Raw genomic sequence first — 26,754 nt, forward strand, 5'->3', positions numbered from 1 at the left:
CGTGGGAGGGCTAGTAAGGGCGAGGTCTCTGAGTGCATCGGGCTGGCTGCAGGTAGAATGCACCCCATTGCGGAGCACTGGGACAAGGACAAGGCACTGCTCAAGCCCTGAAAATAAGGCTTACGAGGGAGTGAAGTGGGGTCCAGACCTTGTGCTGGGCCTGTGGATTTCCTCCATTTCAGCTGAGCTGAGTGCTGTGAATGGACAGATGTCACATGGTATCACTTCTGTCGCCTGATTGGATGCATACCTCTGGCATGTGAACACGCATGCATGTGTGACATTAACGTTCATCATTCCTACCAATGACACTTGGCTGCAGGGATTTATGGGCGGGGAATGGTCTCACCGCCCCAGGTGAAGTCAATCCATTGAAACACTGCATTGGATTGCAGTGTCTGATCCTGACATGCTCCGACCAGGGGAGCCTTCACCAGCCCTAGACGAATGAGCCCTGGCATAGAACTTTTCCTACTGAAGCCACCGGCAAACCTCCCGTTAACGTCTGTGGAGGTGAGATCAGAGCTAACAGAGAGACCAATGACGGTGCCTCATTCTGGTCTGCACAAGGCGAATAATTATCTAATTAATTTAATTTGACTTGGGCAGCAGTGGTGTCAACTTTTCAAAATGAAAAATGTCCTTTTGTTCAAAATTAATTTGTGGGTTTTTGCAAGAACACTTTTTTCGTTCCAAATTTTGTTTTTTCAGCAAATGGACTTCTTTATTTTTGGGTTTTAGTGAAAATGAGGGGCAATATATTTACCAAACCCCAAACAATTGTTGGTTTTAACATTTTCATGGGAAAAAACAAACATCTGGGAAAATAATTTTCACAAAAAGTGGGGGGGGGAGGGAGAAGGGGGGATTCCAGGCATCTGTCAAAACCGTCCACAGAAATCCTTGTCATGGCGCGACCCAGCTCTGCCAGTCACTCACCATTAGCCATTCAAAATGGATGGATTCTGACAAGGGCAACACAGAGGTAGCCCAGCAGCCAGGCTCTGATATACTGCAAGCTTTCTTCCAGCGTTAGAAACTTGCTGGTAGAGCTGGACAAAATCTGGAAATCATTTCCTGGAAATATTTATTTGAATTTGTAACTGAATTAGCTTCAGCCATTTTGGGTCTGCTTGTTTTCCATGAACATTTCAGCCACTGAGTCTGACCAACTATGAGTGTGCAAGGGGGCTGTTGATCCCGTACTGAGATTTAGTGGGTTTTTCTTGGTTGGCCCTCTCCCAATACCAGGAGAAAGGGGAAGGGCTGATAAGAAGTCAGGATTGTAGGACTGACAGGTCCCCAGGCCATCAGGAAGAAGCCAGCGCTCTAGTCAGCTGGATTGACTGATGAGGTGAGTCAAGAGCTCAGGGCCTATCCTCTATGTGAGCTGAGGCTGCCAGGGCAGCAGCCGGAGAAGCATCAGTGTAACAGTGGTGGGTTGAGTTTCCTGTTCTCATGTGTGCTGGTCTAGGGAGAGAGGGAGAGATGGCCCCTTTCCCAAAGTCTGTTGAGAGATCCTCAAGTACCAGATCCAGAGGGGGACGTGGCCTGACAGGAGGCCAGAACAAAGGTGGCACATGGGTTCTGGCACCCAGAGTCCAAACTCATAGAATCATAGAATCATAGAATCTCAGGGTTGGAAGGGACCTCAGGAGGTCATCTAGTCCAACCCCCTGCTCAAAGAAGGACCAATCCCCAATTAAATCATCCCAGCCAGGGCTTTGTCAAGCCTGACCTTAAAAACTTCTAAGGAAGGAGATTCCACCACCTCCCTAGGTAACGCATTCCAGTGTTTCACCACCCTCCTAGTGAAAAAGTTTTTCCTAATATCCAACCTAAACCTCCCCCACTGCAACTTGAGACCATTACTCTTTGTCCTGTCATCTTCTACCACTGAGAATAGTCTAGAACCATCCTCTCTGGAACCACCTCTCAGGTAGTTGAAAGCAGCTATCAAATCCCCCCTCATTCTTCTCTTCTGCAGACTAAACAATCCCAGTTCCCTCAGCCTCTCCTCATAAGTCATGTGTTCCAGACCCCTAATAATTTTTGTTGCCCTTTGCTGGACTCTCTCCAATTTATCCACATCCTTCTTGTAGTGTGGGGCCCAAAACTGGACACAGTACTCCAGATGAGGCCTTACCAATGTCGAATAGAGGGGAACGATCACGTCCCTCGATCTGCTGGCAGTGCCCCTGCTTATACATCCCAAAATGCCATTGGCCATCTTGGCAACAAGGGCACACTGCTGACTCATATCCAGCTTTTCGTCCACTGTCACCCCTAGGTCCTTTTCTGCAGAACTGCTGCCTAGCCATTCGGTCCCTAATCTGTAGCGGTGCATTGGATTCTTCCGTCCTAAGTGCAGGACCCTGCACTTATCCTTGTTGAACCTCATCAGATTTCTTTTGGCCCAATCCTCCAATTTGGCTAGGTCCCTCTGTATCCTATCCCTACCTGCCACCGTATCTACCATCCTGGGGTCATGCCTCCGGCAGCACGTCCAGGTCCAGGAACGAGACCCCAGACTCATGAACTTCTTGTAAAGTCCAGACTGATGCACAGAAGCTTGTCCAAGCTGTTTGCTGAGCTGTGCAGGATTCATTAATCCCCAAGGAAATGGTTTTGGTGTAAATACATTGTATATGTGGCTACGTGATTATGGGTTAAAAGGGTGACAAGTGAGTTGGGAGTATCCTGGTGTAGGGGACCCTCGTTCCTGCCCAGAGTTCTCCACGGAGAGACTGAGGTAAACACCTAGGAACTCCTGGACTCAGTCCTCCCTGTTCAGTCCTCTTTAGATGGGGCAGGGAGGGAAAGTCAAGGTGGGCAGGTACGGGGGTGCAGTGAATCAGGGCAGGGACTCAGATCCTGTCATGGTTTGATTCAGTTGGGGTATGGTGTGTCATGCCGTCTGGAGTAGCTCGTGAGCTTGAGTGCCTACCACAGAGCAGACTGTCAAAAGCAGAGCCGACGCCCCAAGCTGGTGGTATGTTCTAGAATTAGATTTCACCAACCCAGTACCAAATGAAAACTCCCAACGTCCTGCAATAGTCTTATAATGAAGTCACAGCCAATCCCCTAGGCACTCCAGTCTACCTTGCCAACCAGGCAGGCTGGACACTGATAAATAGTCACACCCAAAATCACAAAATATTCAGGTTGAACCAGTCCCAAGAGACCAGTCACTCACCCAGGTCAATTTCTAGCCCAGATCTCACACCAAAGACAACGCTGCTAGATACAGGGGTGTACACAATGTAAACATGGGCTGGGACAGTCTAATAGGATATGGCTAAGTGAAAACAAGGCATGCAGTTTCTCATTAGTTTTCATGAAGTTTGAACACCAAATACATTCTGATATATTTAACAATCACTTTGATCTAGACTAATACACAGGTGAGTTGTCCTGGTTTCCAGCAGTGAGTTTGTTGGGTCTTAGCCTGGGCCTTGGGCAGCTCTGGCACTTGGCTTACCAGTGTCCCTAGAGAAATAACCCTATGACAGTGGGACAAATCCTCAGCTTGTAGGTGTGCGTGTGCATGTAATCTCTCTCTCTCTCTCTCTCTCTCACACACACACAGAGAACTAGGTTAAAAGAACATTGGTACGGTTGCAAAGTCAAGCCCTGGAAAGTTAGCAAATGCATGAATGAAGGTTGCCAGTGCAACTTGAATTCAGCTTCCTTGTGTGTATACATTATGTTACAACTTTAATGACATGATCACATACTGTTTTTCCCCCACCAGACCCCTGCCTCATTCAGGGCCCAGAATAGAGCAGGGGTAGTGAATTATTTTTTGTTGCGGTCCAAATTTCTTGGTCAAGGTCCAGACTCCAGAGAAAATAATAATAAAAAAATCAATAATGATGATAAGAAGTAAATAAAAAGATTTTGGGGTCCATTCAAAAGCGTCTGGTGGTCCGGATTTGGCCCGCAGTCCACCTATTGACAACCCCTGGGTTAGAGGGTGCTAACTGAATGAGCAGTTGTTTCATATTTTTTCTCTCCTTGTTGTTCAGTGTGGCCCCTGCCTTATTGACTGCACACTGTTCAGACACTGCTCTGAAGCCAGCATTATGGGTCATCTCATGGGCTGTGCTGGGGTGCTCATCACTGAGGTCATTGTAAACGTTCATTAAGAGGAGGGGGTATTGTTCCCATTTTACAAATGAGGAACTGAGTCACACAGAGAGATTAAGGTCATAAGTATCTACTAATGTTGGGTGAGGAGAGGCCGAGGGGCTGATTTTTTCAGAGTTCTCTGTGGTATTCAGCGCTTCTGGAGTGAGAAGCACACAGTGACCGTGTGTGAACTGCTTGATTCAAGTGACTTGCTCAGCATCACACAGGAACTCTGTGGCAGAGGCAGGGTTAGAATTCAGTTCTCCAGGGCAACAGTCACCCACCTTAACAATGAGCCCCTCCTTTCTCTCCCTGCAGTCCTCTGTCTGATTCAGTATGCACCTTCAGACTTCCGCGACGGACCGTTTCCTTCACTGCACAACTCTCATTCACCCCCAGTGAGGTCCGGGCACTAGTATTGCTAGCCTCTAAGTGGACCAGCACCGGGACCTCTTGCCAGTGGGTTTCCCAGACACTTGCTGTCAGCAGACGAATGGTGGGACTCAGGGTTCCTGGGTTTCATTCCAGGCTCCAGAGGGCAGTGTTCTCTAGTGGTCACAGATTCTTCTACTTGTTCCTCACCAAGCTTGACCCCTTCGGCCCTGTCCCCTCAGCTTGTCTTTTATCCCAGTCCTGTATCTTCCCCACCCTGGCTCCTCATTCCAGTCTCACCTAGGCAGTCCCAGTCTCCATTCCTCAAGCTTCTCCTCTCAGTCCAAGTCACCCTACCCCTCTCCCAATCTCCCACCCCTAACCCCAGTCTGCTTGCCCAGCTGGTCTCAGTTCCTCCATCCAGGCTCATCAGCTGATCTGTCTCTCTCCTTCCCCACTTGGCCTCCAGTCCCAGCCTCCTTCCACAAGTTCCTCATCCGATCTGTTTAAATTTCTCTGCCACACCCCTGTGACAAAGCGGGAATGTTCTTAATGGTTTCTCTGAATCCTGTGTGGGTGCCTCAGTTTCCCCTAGGCATTTCTTAAGTATCTTGGTGGTGGGATAAGGGTGTGTGATTGTTGCAGAGCCCTAGAGGGCAGGTGTGTGCAGGGGTCTGCACAGAGGATGGCCACACCCTGTCTCCTGGCAACTGATGGCCTGGGCCCCTCTCCTCTGCAACCTCTGCAAAGGTGCCAACTGAAGGTGTTGGAGAACAAAGAGACCAGGTGACCTCCTGGCCCGGGAAAGAGACAAAGGCTGGAGGAGGAGCCAGGGGGAGACTGGGGGAGATGGCTGGAGAGAGTTTCAGTTGGGAGCTGGCTGGGGAAATGGAGGGAGGGCCAGATGGGCCTCTGGCCTCCCTGCCCCCCGAAGATGGACCTGACTGAGGGGTCCTGGTCTCTGTACCTACAAGCTCTGTGTTAGACCATGTTCCTGTTGTCTAATAAACCTTCTGTTTTACTGGCTGGCTGAGAGTCACGTCTGACTGTGGAGTTGGGGTGCAGGGGCCTCTGGCTTCCCCAGGAGCCCCGCCGGGGCAGACTGGCTGTGGGAAGCGCACGGTGTGGAAGGGGATGCTGAATGCTCCGAGGTCAGACCCAGGAAGGTGGATGCCATGTGAGCCGCTTGCCCTGGAGACAGTCTGCTCACAGAGAGGAGGCTCCCCCAGAAAAAAAAGAGAAGGCTTTTTTTTAAGGCTTATCAATTGGCCAAATCTGGGTGCATTCTCACCGAGATGGCGAAAGGCACATCCGTGACACAAAGGCCACCACTCTGCCGAATGTCAACTCCCTGCTCTAAAGGGTGGGATGCTAAAGCGTCTCAAAGAAAAGGGCATCAGGATTTTTGCAACCTGGGTAGAACCATGTATTTGCTCTAGCCTCATTCTCAGAAATGGCTGGACTGGTTTTTGCTGATGTTGGCATGGGAAATTTCAGCCCAAATGATTGAAGTTTGGCAAAGAGGTAACTGAAAACAGGGTCTTATAATAGGAAGGCTCAGGCAACCCTTACTATATAGGTGGATAGCCTCTCATGAGACTATTTGGGCAGCCAAATTTTAAATTCCCATGTGGAAAGTCTTGTCCCAAAGTGCTTACATTTGTCCATCGCGAGGAGAGGACCAACACCACATGACTGACTTGAGCAACAGCAAGCAAGAGAGCTGGAGTCTCAAATGTTTATTGCCGTCGGCCCATAGTGTAAATGGAGATGCAACAGGCCGAGTAAGTGGGAACAATTAATATGTCCAAGGAAGGCACTTTAACCAAAGTGGGAGTGAGGGGAGATGGGGGCGGCTCCCACCCCAGCGACAGATGCCAAGGAAGCACATGTGTAGGATCCTTTGGCTCATCTGCTCTGCATCACCCAAATTATACCCTCCACCATGCTGTTCTCACTTCAGGGGCTTGATGTGTTGGATTTAGATAATTGCAGCCAGCTCCTGCTGGCTGCCTTCCAGACAGCATTTAACACTCACAACGACTGGATCAGGCGCTCTAGGCTTCCAGCCTCGTAGGGGGGGAACAATTAAACCCACTAATCAATAGCTCGCGTCACCTTTCACTTCCCGCATCTGTTTCCTTTCCAGGTACTGAAACACTGTAATTCCTCCTGCCCGCCTCCCCTGAAGCTTCCAAGTTGCGCGGCTGGCGTTTTCGGGCAGCGCCTTGAGCAGGATTTGCAGGGACACCAGGACATCCCGAGAGGGAAATCCCGCTGCTCCAGGCCTGGGGTGGGCTGTAGGCCCTTAAGTGGGTGGAGGGAGATCCAGGTGGATGCAGTGTGCATGGCTGGCTCTCTGGTGGTGGTTATTCGGCCGTGCGGTTCTCAGGTTTTAATCGTTCCGTTTGTGTTCAAATGATCTGGGGAAGCGACGCAGCAAAAATGGTTGGTATTCGGGGTGTTAAATATATTCGGCCACATTTTCTGTTATGATCTGACCCCTTTTGCACTGCTCAGGTTGCATGGAGGGGCCAGATTCTGGCAATAAGTTAGCATCTGCAAATTACCCTGATGGAGTGGGGGATGCCTCTCAGGCATAAATACCATGGAACTGATTGCTGCACCAGCCATCCTGCAAGCCCAGCATAGGGGGACGAGCGTGTGAATACACTGACTGGGGGAGGGGTTCTGATGGAACTCTGTTCCCCTCCGTTCTTAGGGACCAAAGTGCCGTGAGTTAGAGCCAGCCTTAGACAGTGCTGACTTCCTCCAGGATCAGCGCAGACCAGCCTGCAGGATCAGGGAGCCAGACCCCAGCTCCTTGATGTCCCTCACCACTCTGCTGGCCCATGATGTATATTTTTAGGGATGAAATTTGGGAGGGGGGGCCGGAGGGGCAATTGTGCTGCAAGCTGGAATTTTGTTGTTATTTTTCCCGAGGAGTGCTACTGTTGAAATCAGCGTCAGATGTGACCAGGTTGACATCCCTTCTCAGTGTCATCGGCAGGGTGGGTGACACGGTGTCGTGTTCAGGACCGACACTAACTTTGAAATGCTAACATTTGTGCATGGTGGCAGGAAGTCGCTGGACTCCCAGTGGAGCTAGCAGTCAGTGCTCCACGGGCAGCCGAACAAGGGCTATCGGAAAGCTGAAAGGCTAGCCTAAAAATATCTGAGCAGCTGGCTTTCCGATCAGCTGGTGGGGCAATGGCAAAGGGCTCCGGGTGGTGATGGCCAGCGATGGGAGGTGGGTGAAATATTTGAAATCAGGTTGTTTGGGGGTTAATCCTAATTTTGGTCCCTGGAAGGAAAATAGACATGTGTTTAACCAGATTTAAAGAGACACTGGAACTTGAAAGCTCATCATGACTTCAAAGTCGTTTCCAACACTACCGAGTGTTTCTGCCAGTCGCTGTGGTTTGAGGATCCCTCTTTCCTGGTCTGACCCTTTTCTCTCCTTTGCTGCGGTGGGCAAGAGCTGCACAAGAGATAGGAGAAATGGAGACTAGGCCCGATTGTGAGTCCTCTCTCAAACTGAGCCGCACCTTTTGCTGCCATGGAAGTCCTGAGGCAAAAGCTTCTGCTCCAGCCCCTCCACACTGAGTAAAAGGGCCAGAGTGGGGTGAAAAGGCTCTGAAAGCCCCAGTCCGACCCCTGGGAGGATTCCCTGGCACAGGCCCTGGGGCATGCAGCTGTGAAGCTGTCCTCTGAGGACTCTCATGCAAGACCATGCAGGCTGGAGGCAGATGGGGCATGTCCAGGGCAGGGCCATGGTGCACGTAATGTGAAGACACTGAGCTGCAGTGCAGCCATAGGGCAGACGTGGGAGACTGCCTTAATTTAGGCCCCCCGAGCTGTCTAAATTATGCTGGGGCATCTGCAAGCCCCAGAGCAGCCCAGGATTGGGAGAGCACAGAGATAGCTTAGAGCCACCTTACTTGCCTGCCCTTGGGCTCAGGGTTCTGTGCTGAGCTGAGCTGTGAAAAGACGCAGCCCGGAATCACACCCAGTGGGAGTACGGCTGTGCCAATCCGGCCCTAAATGACGCTGTGACACACAAAATGCTGCCAGTAAACAAACTGCAAACACCGAGACGTTTGTTCTCTAATCTGCTTCAATTACAGTGATCAGAGGAGTCACTTGTTCCAACAGTCGGCAAAAAAAATGTAAGCAGCTCTGTAGGGCCAGATTCCCAGCTGATTACCCATTTGAAGCTGATGGCATCCCATTCCCCCTCGAAGCCTTAATTTTTGTGCCGATGGCTAACACAGCAGTGAGTTTAGGAAGTTGTGTGTTCATATTCTCTATTGGGACCATTAGACAAATCAGAAGCAGCAAACTGATGCCACGCGCAATGCCAAGGATACAGACCAAAAAAATTATAAAAGCAAGTGGAAGGGAGACTAGATTGCTCAAAGGAAGGGAATGGAACACAGCCCTTTGGCTGACTGTCCTAACAAGATGGAAAGTCATTGCAGCATTAGGAGATCAGGAGAGACTTTAGGAGACGCTCATGTCATCTGCCTTCTTGCCCTCCACGTATAATTGAAGTGATGACCACTTGTCCACACTGGTTTTGTCCCGGATCTGCTTCTGAACTGCATTAGACACAACCGTAGAAATGTGATTAACAGAATTGTCCCTGGTTGTTACACTCACCAACAGTGTGTCCTGAGATCAGAAACGTACCATTGACTTGTCTTTAGCACCTTCCAAGGGAGATCTCCCCTCTCACAGCCTTAGACCCACATCTGGGATAGTCTGGAGGCCTAACGTGTAAAAAGAGACTCATCCAAGCCAATGGAAGGCTTTGTATTGAGTTCAGTGGGCTTGGGCTGAAGACCCGTGAAAGAAAGTCTGTAGAGGCTGTTGTACCTTCTGTTCAGCTCGGAGCAGGTAGCTGGGCAGAGGGGGAGGGGTGTGGCCTGTTGTAGGACTAGGGAAATAATCATACATACAGCAACATAAGATCAGCTAGGCTCAGGGCCAGGAGTTAACAATAGCTGTTCATGGGGAGAGTGTGACAGTCAGACGGGCAGCAGAGGAGCTGTAATTAAGCAGCTTTGCTGAAGGGAAAGGTCAGAGTTCCTTTATATGGTAACTTCCTTCATGCTCCCCCTTCCCCCCGCATTAGTGTGGTTAATAGGAAAGATATCCAACTCCCTTGAGGTTTCCTAAACCTCCTGCCACTGGCATCCAGCCTGGCGCAGAGACTGATGCTAATGTGGCTCCTGGAGCCATAAGAAGAGCTGGCTCATCCTTGATTGGTTTAGAAAGCCCCTGGGTCTCAGCCAGAGGTCAGGGGTCTATTACAGGAGCAAGGAGCTTCTGTGGCCTGCAATGTGCAGGAGGTCAGACTAGATGATTCTGACCTTAGCCTAGGAGTCTGTAGGTTGTGAGTTTGGCTGTTCAGGCTGCACCTGTCCCCTTGGCCTGGCTCCGGTAGTCACCTCATGTGCTGCTGTGAATGCTGCCTCCATTGGGACTGGCTTGAACATCTATCCCCAGCTAGCCTGATCCCACGCCTGGTTCGATGCCATCAGCAGCAGCTTACGTCCTGCTTCCTTGCTGCAGTTCGCTGCAGGCTATGGTTTTGGCCTCCCCTCCCAGCAGGCTCTTGGCAGTGCAGTTTTTGCCTTTCCATTCTGAGCAAGTCAGTTACTTAGCGCCATACAAAAGTGCCCTCAAAAATATCCGGAGTAGAAAGCGCCCTGGTGGATGGTGACCGGAAAGCCATTGGAAGCCAATGGCTCTTTGGGTGATGAGTTGGGGTTCTCAGTCTAGGTCCGAATGGGCAGCTGTTCGCCTCACTAGACTCCCCATTGCAACTGGTTCTGGTGGACCCTCTTAGAGAGGCCAAGGCCAAGGAGATGGATCAGTGATGAGGCACGTTGGAGGAACTATCTGAGGGGAGCGTGTGCTGCTGCAATAGGTAGACACACGGTCTGTGTTCCACTTCTTACCACTAACCACAGGACCTAATCATGTCCCCCATTTACACTCATGGAACTCCACTTACTTCAGAGAGTTTCCCATGGCAGAAAGCCTCTGGAACAAGGGGATCAAGCCCATGGTTCACCTAGCCCACTGTCCTATCCCTGAGAGGGACCGGCAGCAGCTGCTGCAGAGGAAGGTGTAATTTGTTTCCAGAAAAGAGCGGGCGACATTGCTCCTCTCTTTTCATCCTTCCTCCCGCATCCATCTGTTTGGCTGTATGCAGGGAGCTCCTGGTTATGCTAATAGAACCTATGAGCGTATCAAGGAAGGAACATGTGTTTGAATAATACCCATTGCGGGGCACTGGAGCAGATTTTAAAGGGGGACTTTAAATGGGGAAACAAAACTCTCTTGTTGTTTGGGAAAAGACAAGTAATCTCTAAGGAGACTTCAGTTATTGCCAAAAAATCCCTATCTGTTGCAAATGGCTTTCATTCCCTAGCCCCTGTACTTGTTTGTGCACAGAGAAAGAGTTGTTTTTTTAATTTAAAAAAGGCTTAATTTGGAAGGGGGAAAATCTGTTTAAAATTAGAAGAAGGGGGAAAAAAAGAAAAGCTAACCAACAAACTGTGTTGCTCAAGGGTGGAGGACACAATGCCCGCTGTTGGCTACGGAGGGGAAAATGCTTGTTAAAAAAGCCTCAAGAAACCTCCCACTTGATTTAGTCTCAAATAATTTGTTTGAAACAAAGAATTAATGTATTTGTTGGAATGTTTCATTTGTGCCATAGGAAGACGCCATGTGCCAGGTGCCACCTCCTTCCCATGCTCCCCTTCCCCCGGCGGTTACACTGCCCACAGTCACCGTTTTCACCAGGCCTCCTTCTGCCTGCACAGCACCGGGGGAATTTGCTGCAGCCGCCTGATACAAGCACAGGGCTCTAAGTCAGTGACCTTAAGAGCACCCCGGTGCCAGATGGCAAGGGGCCCCCTGCTATTTAACAGTAAAACTCAGCTGGCCTGACCGGCTCAATACACCTCAGACTCTGTGTATTAAAAGGTGGCTTGTAATACGTCATTTGAAAAGTAGTAACAAGCTGGTCTTTAATATCGCTGTGAAATGTATGTAACAAGGCTGTACATGGACTTACAGATATGCTCTCAGATTTGTCTTTTGGAGTCCCAAGGAGGCCAGCTAGGTCTTTTACAGACAAAGGAAAATGGCCAATGCCTCTTGGGCTCAATTGGAAATCATGCCAGGTGTGGCCCAGAGTAATGGGCTCTTCATTGGCAGGAAGATCATTTATATTGTAAAACCATAGGAGACCGCAAAAAGTAACATGGTGTGGGCTCCCTTGGTGGACAGTAGACATGGAAAGTGAGTCCCCAGGAAGGCTCCCTGACTTCAAAAACAAAGAGAAACTTTGAGGGTATAAGGAACTGCTGAAAGACATTGGGGGTAACCACCACTTACGGGACAAAGGGGGAACAGCACCTTCTGAGTTCAGGAAAAGTGGATTTCTTGGGCTGGGAAGCAGGACTCGTTGGAAATGGATCATAGGTGAGAAACAGGCTTAGACAAAGACTGTAACTTGCTGAAATTAAGCTTAAGTCATTAGAAAGCAGGCTTGGGTCGGTTTTCCTTGTCCCCATGCCTGTCTCTTCTGTTTTCCTTAGGATCCCTTCAATCTCTGTTCCTTGTTAATAAACTTATTCTTGCTTTATTACAAACCCATCTCAGGGCTGTGTACTAAACTGAAGGGTAAGATCCTCAGCCAAACTACCAGGCTGGTGTGCGTTCTGCCTCTTTGGAAGCAGTGAACTTGAGAACTTCTGGGAGGGTCCGGTGAGAAGGGCTGGGCACAGCAGGGGAGACTCGGGACTGGAAGGGCTGTTGGGGTAACCGGGCTGGGGGAAGCCATTGTGCTCTGAGCCAAAGCTGCACAGCACAGAAGCACCTGGGGTTACAGGGCGGGTGGGGACACAGCCCCTCACTGGTCTGGGTGCCCCCACAAAGCCCATGCACCTCTCCTGCCGGGGGCTGTTCAAGGGTAGGTCGGAGGTGTGCTGTCAGGATAGGAGGTGCAGATAGTTCATTCCTACATGGTGGCTATTCCCTCGTGCAGCAGCTACCTCCCCTTCATCCTGGCACCGGGCTTTGTGCTGGTTTAGAGAGGAATTCACCCTCATGGCTCCTTTGACGTGAGTGGTTTGTGCTGGTGCAGATGAGATCAGAATCAGGCCCCTCTGATATTTTGCTTGAGTGGGGGCTGAGCAGTGAGCCCAGGGGTTGGCCCCACTGAAGCGAGTGCTGATTCAATACAGTCCCTCAGCAGCCCCCTTCATCCCTGCCCCCTATGCAAACTTGGCAAGTGCTGGCAGCCATGTGGGTGAATTCCCCTCTGTGCTATGGAGGGCTACGCATCTCTCTAATCTAATCCCTATTTTAACAATGCTAACACACAGGTGAGGCAGACTGGTCTCCAGATATGCATTCGTCAGTGTTCACTGTGGCCTAGGGGCCTTGGCATGAGCTGGCACCTGGCCTGCCAGCGTCACAGTGGGTGGGGAATGGAAGGATCTTTTACAGCCTGAGGCTGCCATCATGGTGCGAGTCAGGCCTTCCCTGTCTCTGCTTTGGGCTGTGCCCAGCTGTGAAATTGACTAGGAGTGGTGAGAAATGAGAAGCAAGAGGCAACGTTGACGCTTTGCTGTCTCTTTGCTTTCGGCCTGCTTTACGTCTCTCCCCTGAAGGGCTGGTGGCTCCTTCCTTCTAGTTCCTGACAGTGGGTCAGTCAAATTGATTCTGATCGTTTCTGTAAGTCGCTCCTTGGCTATAAACAGAAACACTTTCTTCTTAATGCAGTTTTAATTCTAGAATTGAACAATTATTAGATCATTGTCCCCTATTGAGCTGTTTTGCCTCTTCTCTGCTAACGGAATCAATCGAACAGGTATTCACCACATGTGTAGGTGTATTCAGAACATGTGTAGTGAGGGGGGGACTCGGATATGCTCTGCATGTCTGTACCCCCGCCAGGCAGAGCCCAGGCATGTACGAATCCATACACACACACAAGCCATGTGTGTATGGATTAACACACCCGCACAGATCCCCACAGACCACACGCATGTGCATGTGTGAAGCTGCACTCTCGCAAATCTGTATATGTATGTAGTCAAGCGTATGTATGAAGAAAGAGCCACGTGCATTGAGAATCTGCACACTCCCACAAATCCGCACGTGTTTACAGGCACACACAGACAAAAACCACACATGTCTGAATTCACAGTTGTACCAAACCACAGCTGTATATGCATCCCTCGATGCACACACACCACACACGAATATAATACTCACCCGTCCCCCGCCCCAAAATCCCATACACAGGCTCACTTGGCCCTCATGTGCCTGTCACAAGATCACTGACACAGTACAAATATATATATATATACACACACACGGGAAAACACCAAATATCTCTGCTCAGAAACCATGGCTTCCGTTCTGTGTGATCGCTCCCCCTTGGACTCTCTGGGGCAGCTTCCACACAAAGATCTTTCTATGGTTTGTAGCACAGTCGACCAACTGACTAAACTACGCAGATAGAAGCATAAGGCTAATTGGCTCTGATCCAGCCATGGGTACATCTAGACCAGTGTCCTGTCTCTCGGGGGGGCAGCCCCAGATATAGCAGAGGAAGATATGAGAACCCTGCAGTAGCCGATGTGGGATAATCTACTCCCCATCTAGGTCTGCTCCTGGTCTCTAACAGCTAGAGATTGGCTTAAACCCTGAAGGACGCGGTTTACCATCCCTCTAAAATCGTTATCGTACTAAATCATTACTGTGCATGCACGGAGGAGACTAAAAGCAGAGCTACATGCATATGCTGCACACCCTGGCGTCCAAGCACGGAAACCACACGTGTGCTTTTTGGCACACATGCACCCCCACACAAGCCAATATGTCCCAGCATGCAGCCCTGCCCACACCTGCCTGTGCGCTCCCCTTCGGACCCGACAAAAGGCGTGCTGGCTCTAATGTACTCACCAGCACAGCTGCTCTCACGCACGCGCTTCTGGCCACTGGTACACACACACTCAGACAGCCCTGCACAACAAATACACCCATCAGGCGCGCACACCACTATACACGCTACGCCTATGCCTAGACGTACGCACATCCGTGTGGGAGTATGGCTGTACCCGCAGGAACGTGCATCGCCCAGCTAAAGATCTGGAAGGGAGACTGATGAATGCACAATCCGTCTGGAGGCCAGTCTGCGCGCTCCCACATCCTCTTGGCTCTGATCTCACCCCCTTCCCCTCCCTGCAGAAAGCTGGGGAATGCTCCTGTCTGGGGAAGGGCAGGGTCCATGTCACAGCACCCAAGGGAATGTCTGCTCTGGTGGGCGGGGTGGGGGCGCACGTCTCCTAGGGCAGGTTTCAGCCCCGACTGCTGCTGCCCCTGCCCATCCAGGAGCCTCTAAAGAGAGAATGAAACGCGAGGCCCAGTGGGGAGGGGGAATCTCAGAGCCTGACAGTCTGGGGCCAGCAGCCAGTATTCCTGGAGCCCTCCTGATGAGGCTGAGCAGAGGTGGCTTCTCCTGGGGTGGGGTCATGGGTGGGTGGGTCACTGGGGAGGTGAGGATGGCCTCGGTGGGAGGCGGGTGACATAGAGAATGGGGAACAGCGATGGAGAAAGGAGGAAAGTGTCTGACCCAGAGGGTGAGGGAGTGCAGGGGGGCAGCCAAGCAGACACCTACCTGGCCCTGGGCCCCGGGTGGATATTCCTGAGCGCCTCCAGCATCTCGGCCCTGCCCACACGCGCTCTGGAACAGTGGAGTAGGTGTAGATGGCACAGGCTGTCAGTGCCCAGCTGAGGGACCCATTCCAGGCCTGGTTCCTGGACAGTGACCGTCTGGCCAATCCCAGGGCACGTGTGGCTGTCCCAGCAACAGCCCCGGTAATTGAAATGCAGTGAGATGCTGGTGTAGAGTTGCCCCAAAGTAGGTAGCGTTGGGACCAGTGGTGGTATCCAAGGCCCTGGGGTTGGAGTGTGACCCCCCACTGCCCATCCTGCTGTCACAGCCCTAGAGCAGGCCCCTAGCAGCTCTTTCCTCCAGACGTCTGACTGTCGATCTGCTCCCTCTGCCCCTACAGGTGCTGAGCGCTTGTCCTCCTCCCCGGGCAATGGATCCCCACTGACCTCCGTGCTATAACCTCCCAGCTCCAGCTCAGCCACCTGTTGCCAATGCTCACACGCCAGAGGCCATCGCTTTGACCAGTGCTGCCTGGTGGCTCTTTCCACTCCCCAGGGGCAGGGCCATGGGGCTCTCCATCCCCCTGTGGCTTTGGCTGCTCCCTGCCACCACATGCCTCGCCAGCAGCCCGAACCCCAGCTACAGCACAGTGGCCAAGAAGGAGATCAGCACGGAAGGGGACCTGGTCATTGGGGGGCTGTTCCCGGTGCATGAGAAAGGCATCTCCAACGAGGAGTGCGGCAAGATCAATGAGCACCGAGGGATCCAGCGCCTCGAGGCCATGCTCTTCGCCTTGGATGAGATCAACAAAGACCAGCGCATCCTGCCGGGGATCACACTGGGGGCCCACATCCTGGACACCTGCTCCAAGGACACCTACGCCCTGGAGCAGTCTCTGGATTTTGTCCGCGCCTCCCTGACCCGAGTGGATGGCTCTGAACACATCTGCCCTGACGGCTCCTACGCCATTCACGATGACGTTCCCATGGCAATCACTGGAGTCATCGGGGGCTCCTACAGTGACGTCTCCATCCAGGTACTCTGTGCACAGTGGGCAAGCTGGGGCCATGGGGATTAGAACGAGAGGGCATTGAGGCCCAGGCCACTGGAAGTAGGATCTAAGGTGACCTCTGTATGGCCAGTCTGAATCTAGCTCTGGTTGGCAGGGAGTGAATGTCATGACACTCGGCTGGCTATGTGGTATGCTACACTATGTGCAATGAGTTTGGGGGGATCTCAATCCAGATCCTAGTCACCAGGTGCTTGTATCACAAGAGCTGGTGCTCTCTGGCATAGTCTCAGTAGCGAGGCCATGGGCTAGATACCTCTTGGAGACCTAGCTGGTGGTCGCTCCAGGTCGGATTTGAAAGGGTGGGATGAGGCAGGTGTGAGGTGCAGCCATCCCTTCTGTACCTGTTTGGGGGATAAGCAGGGGTCTGAGCGTATGGGTGTGACCTCCACATCACCATCCCAGGGAATGAGCGCATGGGTGTGACCCCTGCCCACCCCCAAGGAGTGAGCGTATCTGGCTTAACCCTACCCCTGTGTCCTCCACACACACCCCCCACCTGGATCAGCCCCACACCTGGCTCTCTCATTGCCCCGGCATATGCTGATTTCATTATTGCCCACTTTACCAGTTAGAAGCTAGCCTCCTCCTGCCCCAGTGCGGGTTTGCCCCAGTTCCCATGCGTGCACACCCATACCACTCACCACCCTCCTGCCCGTACACTGGAAAGCACTGTACACATCGCAGGGAAAGAGCCACAGACATTCCTCGGTGACACCGTGCTGGCTTGGGGCCTGTCAGTTTAGCTGCAGCCTTTCCGGCCTTTTAGGAACCTAAAATGTCTCTTTGCTTGTGGGGGATCCTCCGGGCATGTCAGCCCAGGCAGAGAGGATGTGGTGTGGCACGGGGTGCAGAGGTCGCACCCTGTACGTTCAGATCCCTGGGATGGTGATGTGGCACGGGGTGCGGAGGTCACACCTTAGGACCTAGTGTGTCCTTGTAGCAGATGTGTATACACCCACATGTTGAACACCGAATGCCTTTGAACTCTCCCCAAACACAGGCCCTGCGACTTGCCCTGACCTTGTCCACACACTAGTATTTTGCAAGCCCTCTCTCCTTGCTGTGGCGGTGACATTAAACTCAGCCTAACTCAGCTCCCTGCCTGGGGGGGATGGGCTTTTGATAGCACAGCAGCCACGTTGTGCCTTCCCTGCCCCGCCACGATGTCTCCCTCTCATGGAGAGCCCCCCTTCTCCCCCCGATTCCATGCAGGCTAGTGGGGGCCTAGATCCCGAAGCGCTCAAGAGCCCGCCGCTCCCAACCACCACGGTACTTGGCTGCTGCTCCCAAGCCTCTCTGCGCTGCATTAATGCTGTAATTAATGCAAATTAATCTCTCATTATTCCATTCAAAGCCTGGCCCGGGGGGAGCAGGGAGCGTGGCTAGGTGAGCCGGCATGGCAGCCAGCCTGGTGCCAGGGCTTTGGGGCGCTGAGCCAGGCGTGCAAGAAACTGAGCCGAGTGTCTGAGCGGAGCTGGCTCCTTGCAGCAGGCCTGCGTGGGAGAGCCATTCATTCAGCAGAGCCCTGAGCTGCTGCTTGCAAAAGGGGTAGGGGGCCCCCTCACCGGTGCCCATTCACAGCCCTTCTCCTCCATCCCCCGCTTTCATGCTCTGCTTCAGCTCTGTCCTCAATTGCCTCCCTGCAGGAGGGGGCCCCACCGAGCACACCTGAGACTCCACCATCTGTTGCTAGCATCAGCCGCTTTCCCGCAGGCCTCCTGGGCCAAACGCCTCCCCTTGGGCTAGCTTGGCTGGAGTCGGTGAGACGCAGGCCCAGGATGGGAGCTGGGCCCCTGGCTGGCTGGCGGGCAAAGAGACACAGAAAAGGAAGGAGACCTTCATTCATTTGTAGCCCCCCTCACTGTCCTGAGTGGGTGAATGCCAAGCAGCGTCCCTACCTCCCCCCCACCCCGCCCCACACACCTCTAGCCCCTGTCCCGTGAGATCACTGTGAGATCTGCCTTCCCTTCCTGCAGGGCTTTCCTGGATTCCCTTCCCAAGCAGATTGCTGCACAGCTGGGGTGAGCAGCTCTCCTTTCCCTTCCAACTCAAGATGATGTCCCCCTGAGTCAGGCTGCCAGGGAGCCCTCGGCCCTGAACCAAGGGGTTTGCAGGGATGGGGAGGGGGAACAAGCAGGCAGAGGTGAAAGGAATCAAGGCAGGAGATAAGGGAGGTGGACCAAAGAGAGGGGAGAGACTGCGGGAGCTGAAAAGATGGGGGTACAGGATCTGAATGGTCAGATGTGATATCTATTTGAAGTGCCATGAATAGCATTCCAATGGGGCTGTAGGAAGTAAAGGGAGCATTTTCTCTTTGGAGCTACTGTACATGGAGCGAGAGAAAAAGGAGGAGGGGAAGGAAAGAAAGGGATGGGGGAGGGATGGATGGACAGATAGAAATGATGATGGGGCCAGACAGATAGGCAATTAGATACACCGACAGCCCAGAAGGCGGGTAAATCCATCGCTGGGCAGACGAAAGGAGAGAGAGATCGGCAGCGAGATCATTAGCCAGCTCATTAAAAAGATAAGCAGCTGATTAGCTGCAGTTGCAGACACTGTCCAGGGCTGGGGATAGAGCTGCGGGGCACTGAGGAGAACACGGAGCCGTTTATTAATAATTCGAGGCTTTCCTAGCGCTGTGTGTGTCCTCTCCAGGCTGCAATAAAGCAGAGCATGCTCGCGCTCTCCCCTGGGCTTCGCGCAGAGAGCTCCAGGTTTGATCCAGCGGAGACATCACATTTCTGAGGCTGCATTGAATTAGCACCTTCCCCCACCCCGACAGTGGCACACGTACTCGCCGCTCTTTCCCCACTGGGCGCTCTCCCTCTCTCTCTCAACACTCCCTTCTGGGAGCAGCAGCCCCTTGTTCTGCAGGCTGGCTTGAGGACCAGTGGCTGAGTCCAAGGAGAGTGCAGCCTGCCCAGCACCGGGCCAAAGGTGGCTGTAAACTCAGATGCAGGACCAGGGTGGCCCCAGTGTAAATTAGAGCAGCCCCAGGCTCTCAGCCCTATGCTGTGCCTGTCCAGGGGGGATTCTCTCATGGTGCCTGTATCAGCCCCTATATGTTGCCAGAGCAGTGCAGGGTTGGATCTCTCCTTGCCTGTCTGTGCTTTGCCAGACACCTTTGGCAGGTATAATTCACCTAGCTCCCCATTGTTTTCCTGTCTAAGAAGCAGCCTGCAGCCCCGCCTGGAGGAACTGTCAGTGCTGCATGTTTTCTTGTTTCCAAGATCGTAGCTAATGCTAGTGTCTATTATCTAGAAGGGCCTCCAAAGCATTTTCACAGACCCCAGGCACCCAGCATTGCTCTCTGTTACGGCTCTGCGGGTGTAATCTGGATTAACGCAGCAGGACTGCTCCACCGATGCGACTGCTAGCTGGATATACAGGAACTGTGCATCAACACTGAGATGCAGCCACCTCGGGTGGAACACAGCAGCTGTTCAAAGCCAGCTAGGCAAGACGCTGGAGCTAGTTCAGCCTGCTGGGAGAAGAGAGCGGGAGGAGTTAGAACAGCAGGATGCAGTTACTCGTGGGAAGTTTGCTCGGATGCGGAGGCTGATGCTGCTCTGTTCTTGTGAAAACAAGAAGAGGTTTTTATCAGTCATGAGTGGTTGGGGACCGCTCCTCTGAAAGGTGGCATTGCCAGCAGCACAGCGCCCCCTACAGTAGTGGATCAGCAGTGTCCCAACAGGGTATCACTCCCCAAGCCACCAGCACCACTCTCTGAAGTACCTGGTTTTTCCAGTCTTCTGCTCAGGCTATTGCTGGCCAAGATGCTGGCTTTGGCCCAGATCCTCCAAGGTGTTTAGGTTCCTAACTTCCATTGATTTCAAGGGTCCTAACGCCTTTGGGATCTCTGGACCTTTCCCCCTTCTTTCACTTCACTGAAAACTCCATTAGCTTGGGGCTGGGGGCATGGTTGGGTGTCTCATAACGACCACTTCCCCTGGTCATTCACCCACTTGGCTCTAAAAGAGCTTCATTAGTCACTTTGGCTGAAACTGACCCCTTTGCACACTCAGCGTGGGCCTCTGCCACTTAGTGTGCTGTAGCATTGTGCTGATCTTCTGCATAGGGGCAAATTGCACCCTCCTTTCTGCTTAGCCCAGGCTCCCTGTTTAATATGGACTCACCTTGTTCCTGGCCCCCGATATGAGCTGAAAGAGCCACTCTGTGTAGTGATTTCTTGCCTTCATGCCCTATAGAGCCTTTCATCTGGCAGGGTCTCGAGCCATTTCACAGACTTGTCCCCTCAATCTTTGGACTCGCAGTCAGTGCAGCTGTGCTGGTTTCTACCAGGATTGGCTCTGGCCTTGTGTACATTCAGATCACTCCCACCACCTGGTAATGCAGCCTGTTTTGCAGCAGTGCATGGCAGTGGGGTGGAGAGGCTGGAATTTAGGGAACAGGAGGTAATTGCCAACAGCCAGAACCCTAAGTTTAAAGAGGAATCTCTATGGACCACAAGCAGTTGGAATCTAACCAGCACAGTGCCCCCTGGGTATTCCCTCAGTCCTGATTCAGCCAGAGCAGAGCGATCTACTAACACAAAACCAGGGCATTGTGCCACACGGTTCCTTCCTGCAGGGTACAGCGTTTCCTTGGCAGTCTCCTAGCTAAGTACGAGGCCAAAATTTCCCTTGCTGTTCCATCTGGATGTGGTATTCTCCTGCACTCCCTGAGTTAACCTGCTGGTTAGTCTGACTTTCCACTGTTAAAAACAGCTGCCATGTTACACCCCAGAGGGGGCTGCATGGCAGTGCAGGTGAGGTGATTTCTTATAAGTGGTTGTAGGCTTGACATGAATGAAGCCTCATTTCTCAGGAGACAGGATTAGGGAGGTAAATGAATCAGCAGCCTGGAAACAGAATGTCTGCACTAGCTAAAACAAGGGGGAACCCCCAGGGAACCATTTACAATGGCCAAGATAACAAGCAACAAGATAAATTGGGATCATAAAGATGATGTAAAGAGTAAGTCATGCGTGGACAGAGCATGCCATATGGGGATTGTACAGCCAATCCTTAAACGTGTGATGCAGTGTATGGTAAATGTAGTTTAATCTGGAAATGTCTATAGAGGAAGAAGTTTGCTGTGTAATTTTGGGGGTGGGGGGTATGCCCTGTACCCACCCTCTACTCTTGAGCCTACTTAACTCAAGTGTCGTTTGATTGCATGCCAATAAAGAAACTTCAGTGAGGAGTTCAGAGTCGAGCTGAGTTCTTAGGAACTGAGGGGATAAGATCGTGGAGGCCACTGGGTGGATAAGGTCTCAGAAGCCGCCCCAACGTACTCCTGAGCAGATAAGGTCTCAGAAGCTACCCCAGAACTGGTCTGGTGGATGTCGCAGGGCTCTGCTGCGAGCAATGCAAAGTTCTTGAGGCTGGTGGATGCAGACTGAGGCCTGGGCTCTCTAGCATCCGCTGCCAGCTTGGCTCTCTAGGTCTTGGCATGGAATAAACAGACCAGGTATAGACGGCTGCCTATGCTACCCGGCGAGGTGCTAGATTCCCAATGTGACCTTCCTCGCGAGGCCTACAGTGGCTTGGATCGTGCCTTTGTATGCCAGCTTGGCCTGTCCACTTTCAGAGGCCCGCTGCCTGCCTGCCTGCCTGCCCCTAGGCTTTCAAAGAAAATCACGTCCTGACTGGGATTTCACTTCCAGGGAACGTGTTTATTTCACTCTCCGTGCTTGTCTCCGCACGGAGCCTTTCCCACAGCTTTAACAGAGTCGGCTTAACCAACAATGATCTCAATGTTCAGGTCCACGCCCCCGTCCGCCAGGCTGCTCCCTGCAAACACCGCAGCCTCTCTCCAGCAGGAGTACTGCCACCACTCGTTCTGGATAACCAGGACTGCCCTCTGGTACGCCTTGTACTGGCTCCTCGCACGCCACATCCTGACCAGTGACTGCAGGAGGACGCTAGCTCTCACGGGCCTCACATACATTGCCAGCTCCCTGACCCTCCTCTCCTCCAGCCCCCGGAAGGAGACCCGGCGCCACCACCTCTGGATTGTCAGCACGCAGAGCGTCGCTTGGCGCACCGTTCGCCGGGTGAGCACCCCCCGCCACCACGACTGGATGGCAATGGCGGATTTCCAGCTGGGGTCCTTCTCTGGTGCGGGAGCGAGAGCAGGAGAGATCGCTTTCTGCTGTGAAGAGAAGGCAGGAAACCGTCTGTCGCTACGGGAGAGGCAGCCACAGAATAGCATCCATCTCTCCATTGAGTCAGAAACACTGTGCAAACTTGGGACGTAACATCTGATTTCCCCCGTCACTCCTGTGTGTGTAATGATCTCAGCTACAGGCCACCAGCAGAGTCTGAACGCAGGGCCTTCTGCACTAAAGCTCAGACTTCTATTGCTTGAGCTAAAGGAAAAGCTCCATTAGCTGACAGCAGTTGTAGGCTGTTACCTTCTATGTGGTCTAGCCCCTAGAAGGGGACATGACACCCACTTTATGTTTATTGAACACCTTTTTGCCCAAACATAGGTGTCCATGTAGGCCTTAAATGGGCACCTAAGAGACCAGCCAAAACTAGCTGCCTCATTGGGGTTGATCCAACCGAGCAACCAATCAAAGGTCTGTGAAGCTGCTGACACAGTACCATGCGCACTGACACTTCCAGGGGGGCCCTATAGGGATTAAAATACCAGCCTGAGCCTGCAGGAAGGGTCTCCAATGCCTGCGGGGTGAGCTGTTGTTTTGGCTGGCCGTAGTCACTGGAGAAGGTGGAATCCCACTAGGCCTGTTGGGAGAGATGCTGGGAGGGCGTTGCGGCTGTTGTGGCTCTCAAGGAATGTCCAGGCCTGCCTCTGTGCTCTGCAGTGGGAGGAGTGGAAATGGAGAACCGGGGCCAGCTTTCCGGGCCTGGCAGAAAAAGACCATCACAGAGAACCAGAAGGATTCCTGGAGCTGTGCAGAGAAGAGAGGCTGCCCCCAGTCAGGCTCCCCCTGAAATCTGACCCGGTTTTCCCAGTTCCACTGGTCATGCTACATGTCCTGGCACTGGCCATTCAGCTCTTGCCAGCTTTTGCCTAAGCCCCCTTTGGCTTCCAGAGCAGGGGGATGTCTTTAAAAGTGATATGAAGGGCACCGTCGGGGGGCAGATCTGTGCTGGGTGACACCCGCAGCCCCCCTTGAGCTGTGCCTGGGGGTTTTCAGTCAAAAGAAACCCCGCCTGCGAGATGAAGGATACTCACATCCATAGCTGCTGCCTGGTCTGGAGCACCCAGCTGCTGCAGGGAGTCTGGGGCTGCCGAGAGCTGCCTCTGAGCACCATCCCCACCTCCCAGGGCAGGGTCTGTGACCATGCAGTTCTTCAGCGCCTTGGCATCGGGCTTCTTCCTGGGGCTGCCCTCCAGAGCCTTCACGCCCGCCACGGAGGAAGGAAAGAGAAGAGCTGCTCAGTGTAAGGATGAGAGGGAGGTCGCAGGGCTGACGGCTGCAGCCCAGCGAAGATGAAAAGTCCCCACCGCCCATCAGTGAGGCTTCCCCTTGTCAGCGCCTGCCAGTGTTACCCTGACTTTCCCCGAGCTTGTCAGGGCTCTAAAAGAACAGGTGTGGGAGCTAGAGCCAGGCAGACCAGGTGTGCTGCCGTCTGCCTCAGAGACAGGTGTAACTGAGAGCAGAGGCTGGCTCCTAGAGACAGGTGGACGTACACAGAGACAGGGGGAGACACGGGACTGCCCAGCCAGGATCAGACTAGTGCACCAGTGAATCCAGGGGCTGGTGCCAGCTGCTGCAGAGGACGGTGCAATGGGCAGTTAGGGGATAACTTGCCACAGGGGGAGAGAAATCCAATCGCAGGGCTTGGCCTGGCTGCATTGACTTTGGTGGGCATAGTCTACAGGCGGCAACCCCTGTTATTCAGTTTAGTTCAAGTTTATTCATTAGTGCCCTCATCATCGATGGCTTCGGCTCTTCTGCAGTCAGAGCAATCGCACCCCACCTGCAGTGTTGGTCCCAAAGGCTGGTACCAAACACACTTAGTATACCTCTCCATCTCCTTTCCTGGTTTGGGTGGAAACATAACCCTTCTGTGATCAGCCTCTTTGCTCAGGGGTGAGGGTGGTTTGAGGAGAACCAGGGAATTTAATGCTGGAGAGTTGAATGGAATGGAAGGGGAGTGAAGGCAGGCAGTGGACCCCATCCTGAACAAGAGATTGCCTCACTGAGAGTGAGGAGGTGGATGGAGTCAGTCAATCCTAGGCTTCTTCTCCACACCAACCCTAGGTTTCTCCTCCAGTGGATCACCCAGCTGTGTCCTGAGAGAGCTACTCTCTCCTAGCAGGGGAGGGGAAACCTGCTCCCCATGGTTTGCCATCCTCGGCTTCTCCCTTTGCCCCCATTACCCATAGTTTCTCCAGAAGATCTACCACATTCTGCCCCAAGAGACAATCCTCTCCTCAACAGTGGGCTTGGGGAAGGGAAATGGTGCCTATAAAGGGATCTGTGGCTAGGAAGTTTCTACTTCTAGGGTTGATATTATCCCCCTCAACAGCCAGATATAAGAGAGCGTTATCTGTGAGTAATGCACTCCGTACGGGAGGTTTGTTTTTTCATGCCCCCATCAGGCACCTTGCATCTCAGGAGAGGACCACGTTTCCCTGGGATGGCAGTTCACCTTCAAGCAGCTGCGGGTCCTTTAGGACACTAGCATCAGCACCCTGTGGCGAGAGCTGTGATGTTACAATGGACACCAACATCGCCAGTCAAGCTGGTCAACCCAGGTAACGGATGAGACAACACTAGACCTGCCTTGACTGCTCTGCTGTTGGTCATTGGCTGGGTTGGAGGCAACCCAGATCTATGTGGGTCACAGATGTGAAAAACCTTGACCTCGGAAGGCATGTTCAGGGTTTTTTATGTCCTGGCTGAACCCCAGGGCGCTGGGGGCAGAGTGTGGAGCAATGAGGCATTGAAGAAACAGCAGGGAGTCTGGTTTTCCATTGTACTTAGAAAGAGAGTAGATGTTCCTCAGGGTGACTGCAGGAGAGAACATTATCTATCTGTGGCTGGCATCTTCTTCATCACTCGTTTCTCTGCACAACTGTGAACATGGACACATCTGTACCTGTTTTGTTTTCTCTCTCTCTGACATGCACCTGGCCAAATCCTTCTCTCATACCAGCGTCTTCCCTGGAATCACTGAGCCTTTCTCTCACAGCTTCATAGTCCACAACTAACCCTTCAGGGGCTAGTAGCCAGTGGCTCCTTGAAGGTGGGAGGTTTACACTTACTAGGAATCGTGACCACCAGGAGACTGGCTGGCTTAAGGAACTGGGCTAGCCCCTTCCCCCTCTAAGATCTTTGGTTCAAATCCAGCCCAGGCGAGTACTGGCTGGAAGTCCTGGTGTACGATGGGCCATTTGGGAACCTCTGTAAGACAAGTTGGTGGCCTCACCTTTGGTTCCTAGTGGACGTGGGTCTGTGCTATATTGGGACTGTTTGGAAGCCTGGTGGCAATCTTAGTAAAGAAGCCCAGGATTCCATGGCCCTACAGAGAGTGAAAATGCCTCTCGCCTCTGGAGTTGGTTGGCCTCTTGAGGCCAGAAGTGAGGCTCCGTGGGGGGGAATGGTCACTGCTGCTGGCTGTGCCGCATCAGCCCTGCAGCTGGCACCTTTCGAAGGTGCTTAATTCTCTTTAACAAAGGCCTGGTGGACATTCCCAGTGCTGTCCTCCCCTGGGGTGTCTGCAGGGACTCTGGGAGCCAGATGAGCATGTGGGAGCACTGGCGTTGCTCATAAATGGGGCGTGTTGCTTTCCATCCTCCCTGCTCCCTGGGGTGCCCTGCACAGCTCCAGCGCACCTGGCTCCGGCTCTGCTCCCTGGGCCAATCGGGAGAAAGCAGCCTTTCCTGTGACAATACATTGTCCCAGCCCTGTGTTACGCCTGCAAGATGTAGTAGGGGTGGGGAGCAAAGGGGAAGGAGGGGAGCAATGAAATGTGCTGCCCTGCAGGATTTCAGACCCAGCAGTGTAATCATGCTGGAAAGTGCCGATCTCACCCAAGTGGCATTAAAACTTATGAGCGTGAGGCAAGGGCAGTGCCAACAGAAGGAAGGGCAGCAGGCAGAATCGTGGCAAAGGCAGAGCAGTCCTGGCTGGTATCCTTCTAGCGGCAGAGTCGTTCCGGCTACCATTCTACCAAGCAGGCTCATGGCACAAGCAAAGCTCTGCTGGCCGCTAGCATTTTAGCGAACAGGCGGGCTCATGACTATGCCAGACCGGGATTTCCCTACCCCCACTCCCGCCCCCTGAACTCCCCCATCTACCCCAGTGGTTAGCAGAGTGTACCTCATGCACGCTCCCTGGCAATGCTCAACTTCTGTACAGCCAGATTCCAGGAACATTTGAGGGCACTGGGGTCAGTCAGGTCACAGCGGTTCCTAGGATGTTAGCTGCCCACTGATGGGGACAGTCATAAAGAGCACTAGCTTACAGACAGCCTCGCTGCAAACTAAG

The 26,754-nt window shown here is 52.8% G+C and overlaps 2 protein-coding genes across 6 annotated transcripts in view; both read left to right on the plus strand.

Moving 5' to 3' along the window:
- ACY1 (aminoacylase 1) overlaps positions 1-26,754 on the plus strand; it is a 455,667-nt gene that overhangs the window by 226,296 nt on the left and 202,617 nt on the right. The gene's annotated exons all lie outside the window — the stretch shown is intronic.
- Positions 1-26,754, plus strand: part of GRM2 (glutamate metabotropic receptor 2) — a 77,734-nt gene that overhangs the window by 21,272 nt on the left and 29,708 nt on the right. For 2 of the 4 annotated variants that reach the window (XM_073352509.1, XM_073352506.1), the window contains exon 2: positions 15,609-16,244. In XM_073352509.1, coding sequence (XP_073208610.1) covers positions 15,774-16,244 — 471 coding nt within the window. In that variant the 5' untranslated portion in view covers positions 15,609-15,773. Of the gene's footprint in view, positions 1-15,608; positions 16,245-17,926; positions 25,020-26,754 lie in introns of those variants that run through there. The other 2 variants (XM_073352508.1, XM_073352507.1) reach the window with 2 other exon arrangements.

Source organism: Lepidochelys kempii, chromosome 7 (genome assembly GCF_965140265.1).
Source record: "Lepidochelys kempii isolate rLepKem1 chromosome 7, rLepKem1.hap2, whole genome shotgun sequence".
NCBI classification, from domain to species: domain Eukaryota; kingdom Metazoa; phylum Chordata; order Testudines; family Cheloniidae; genus Lepidochelys; species Lepidochelys kempii.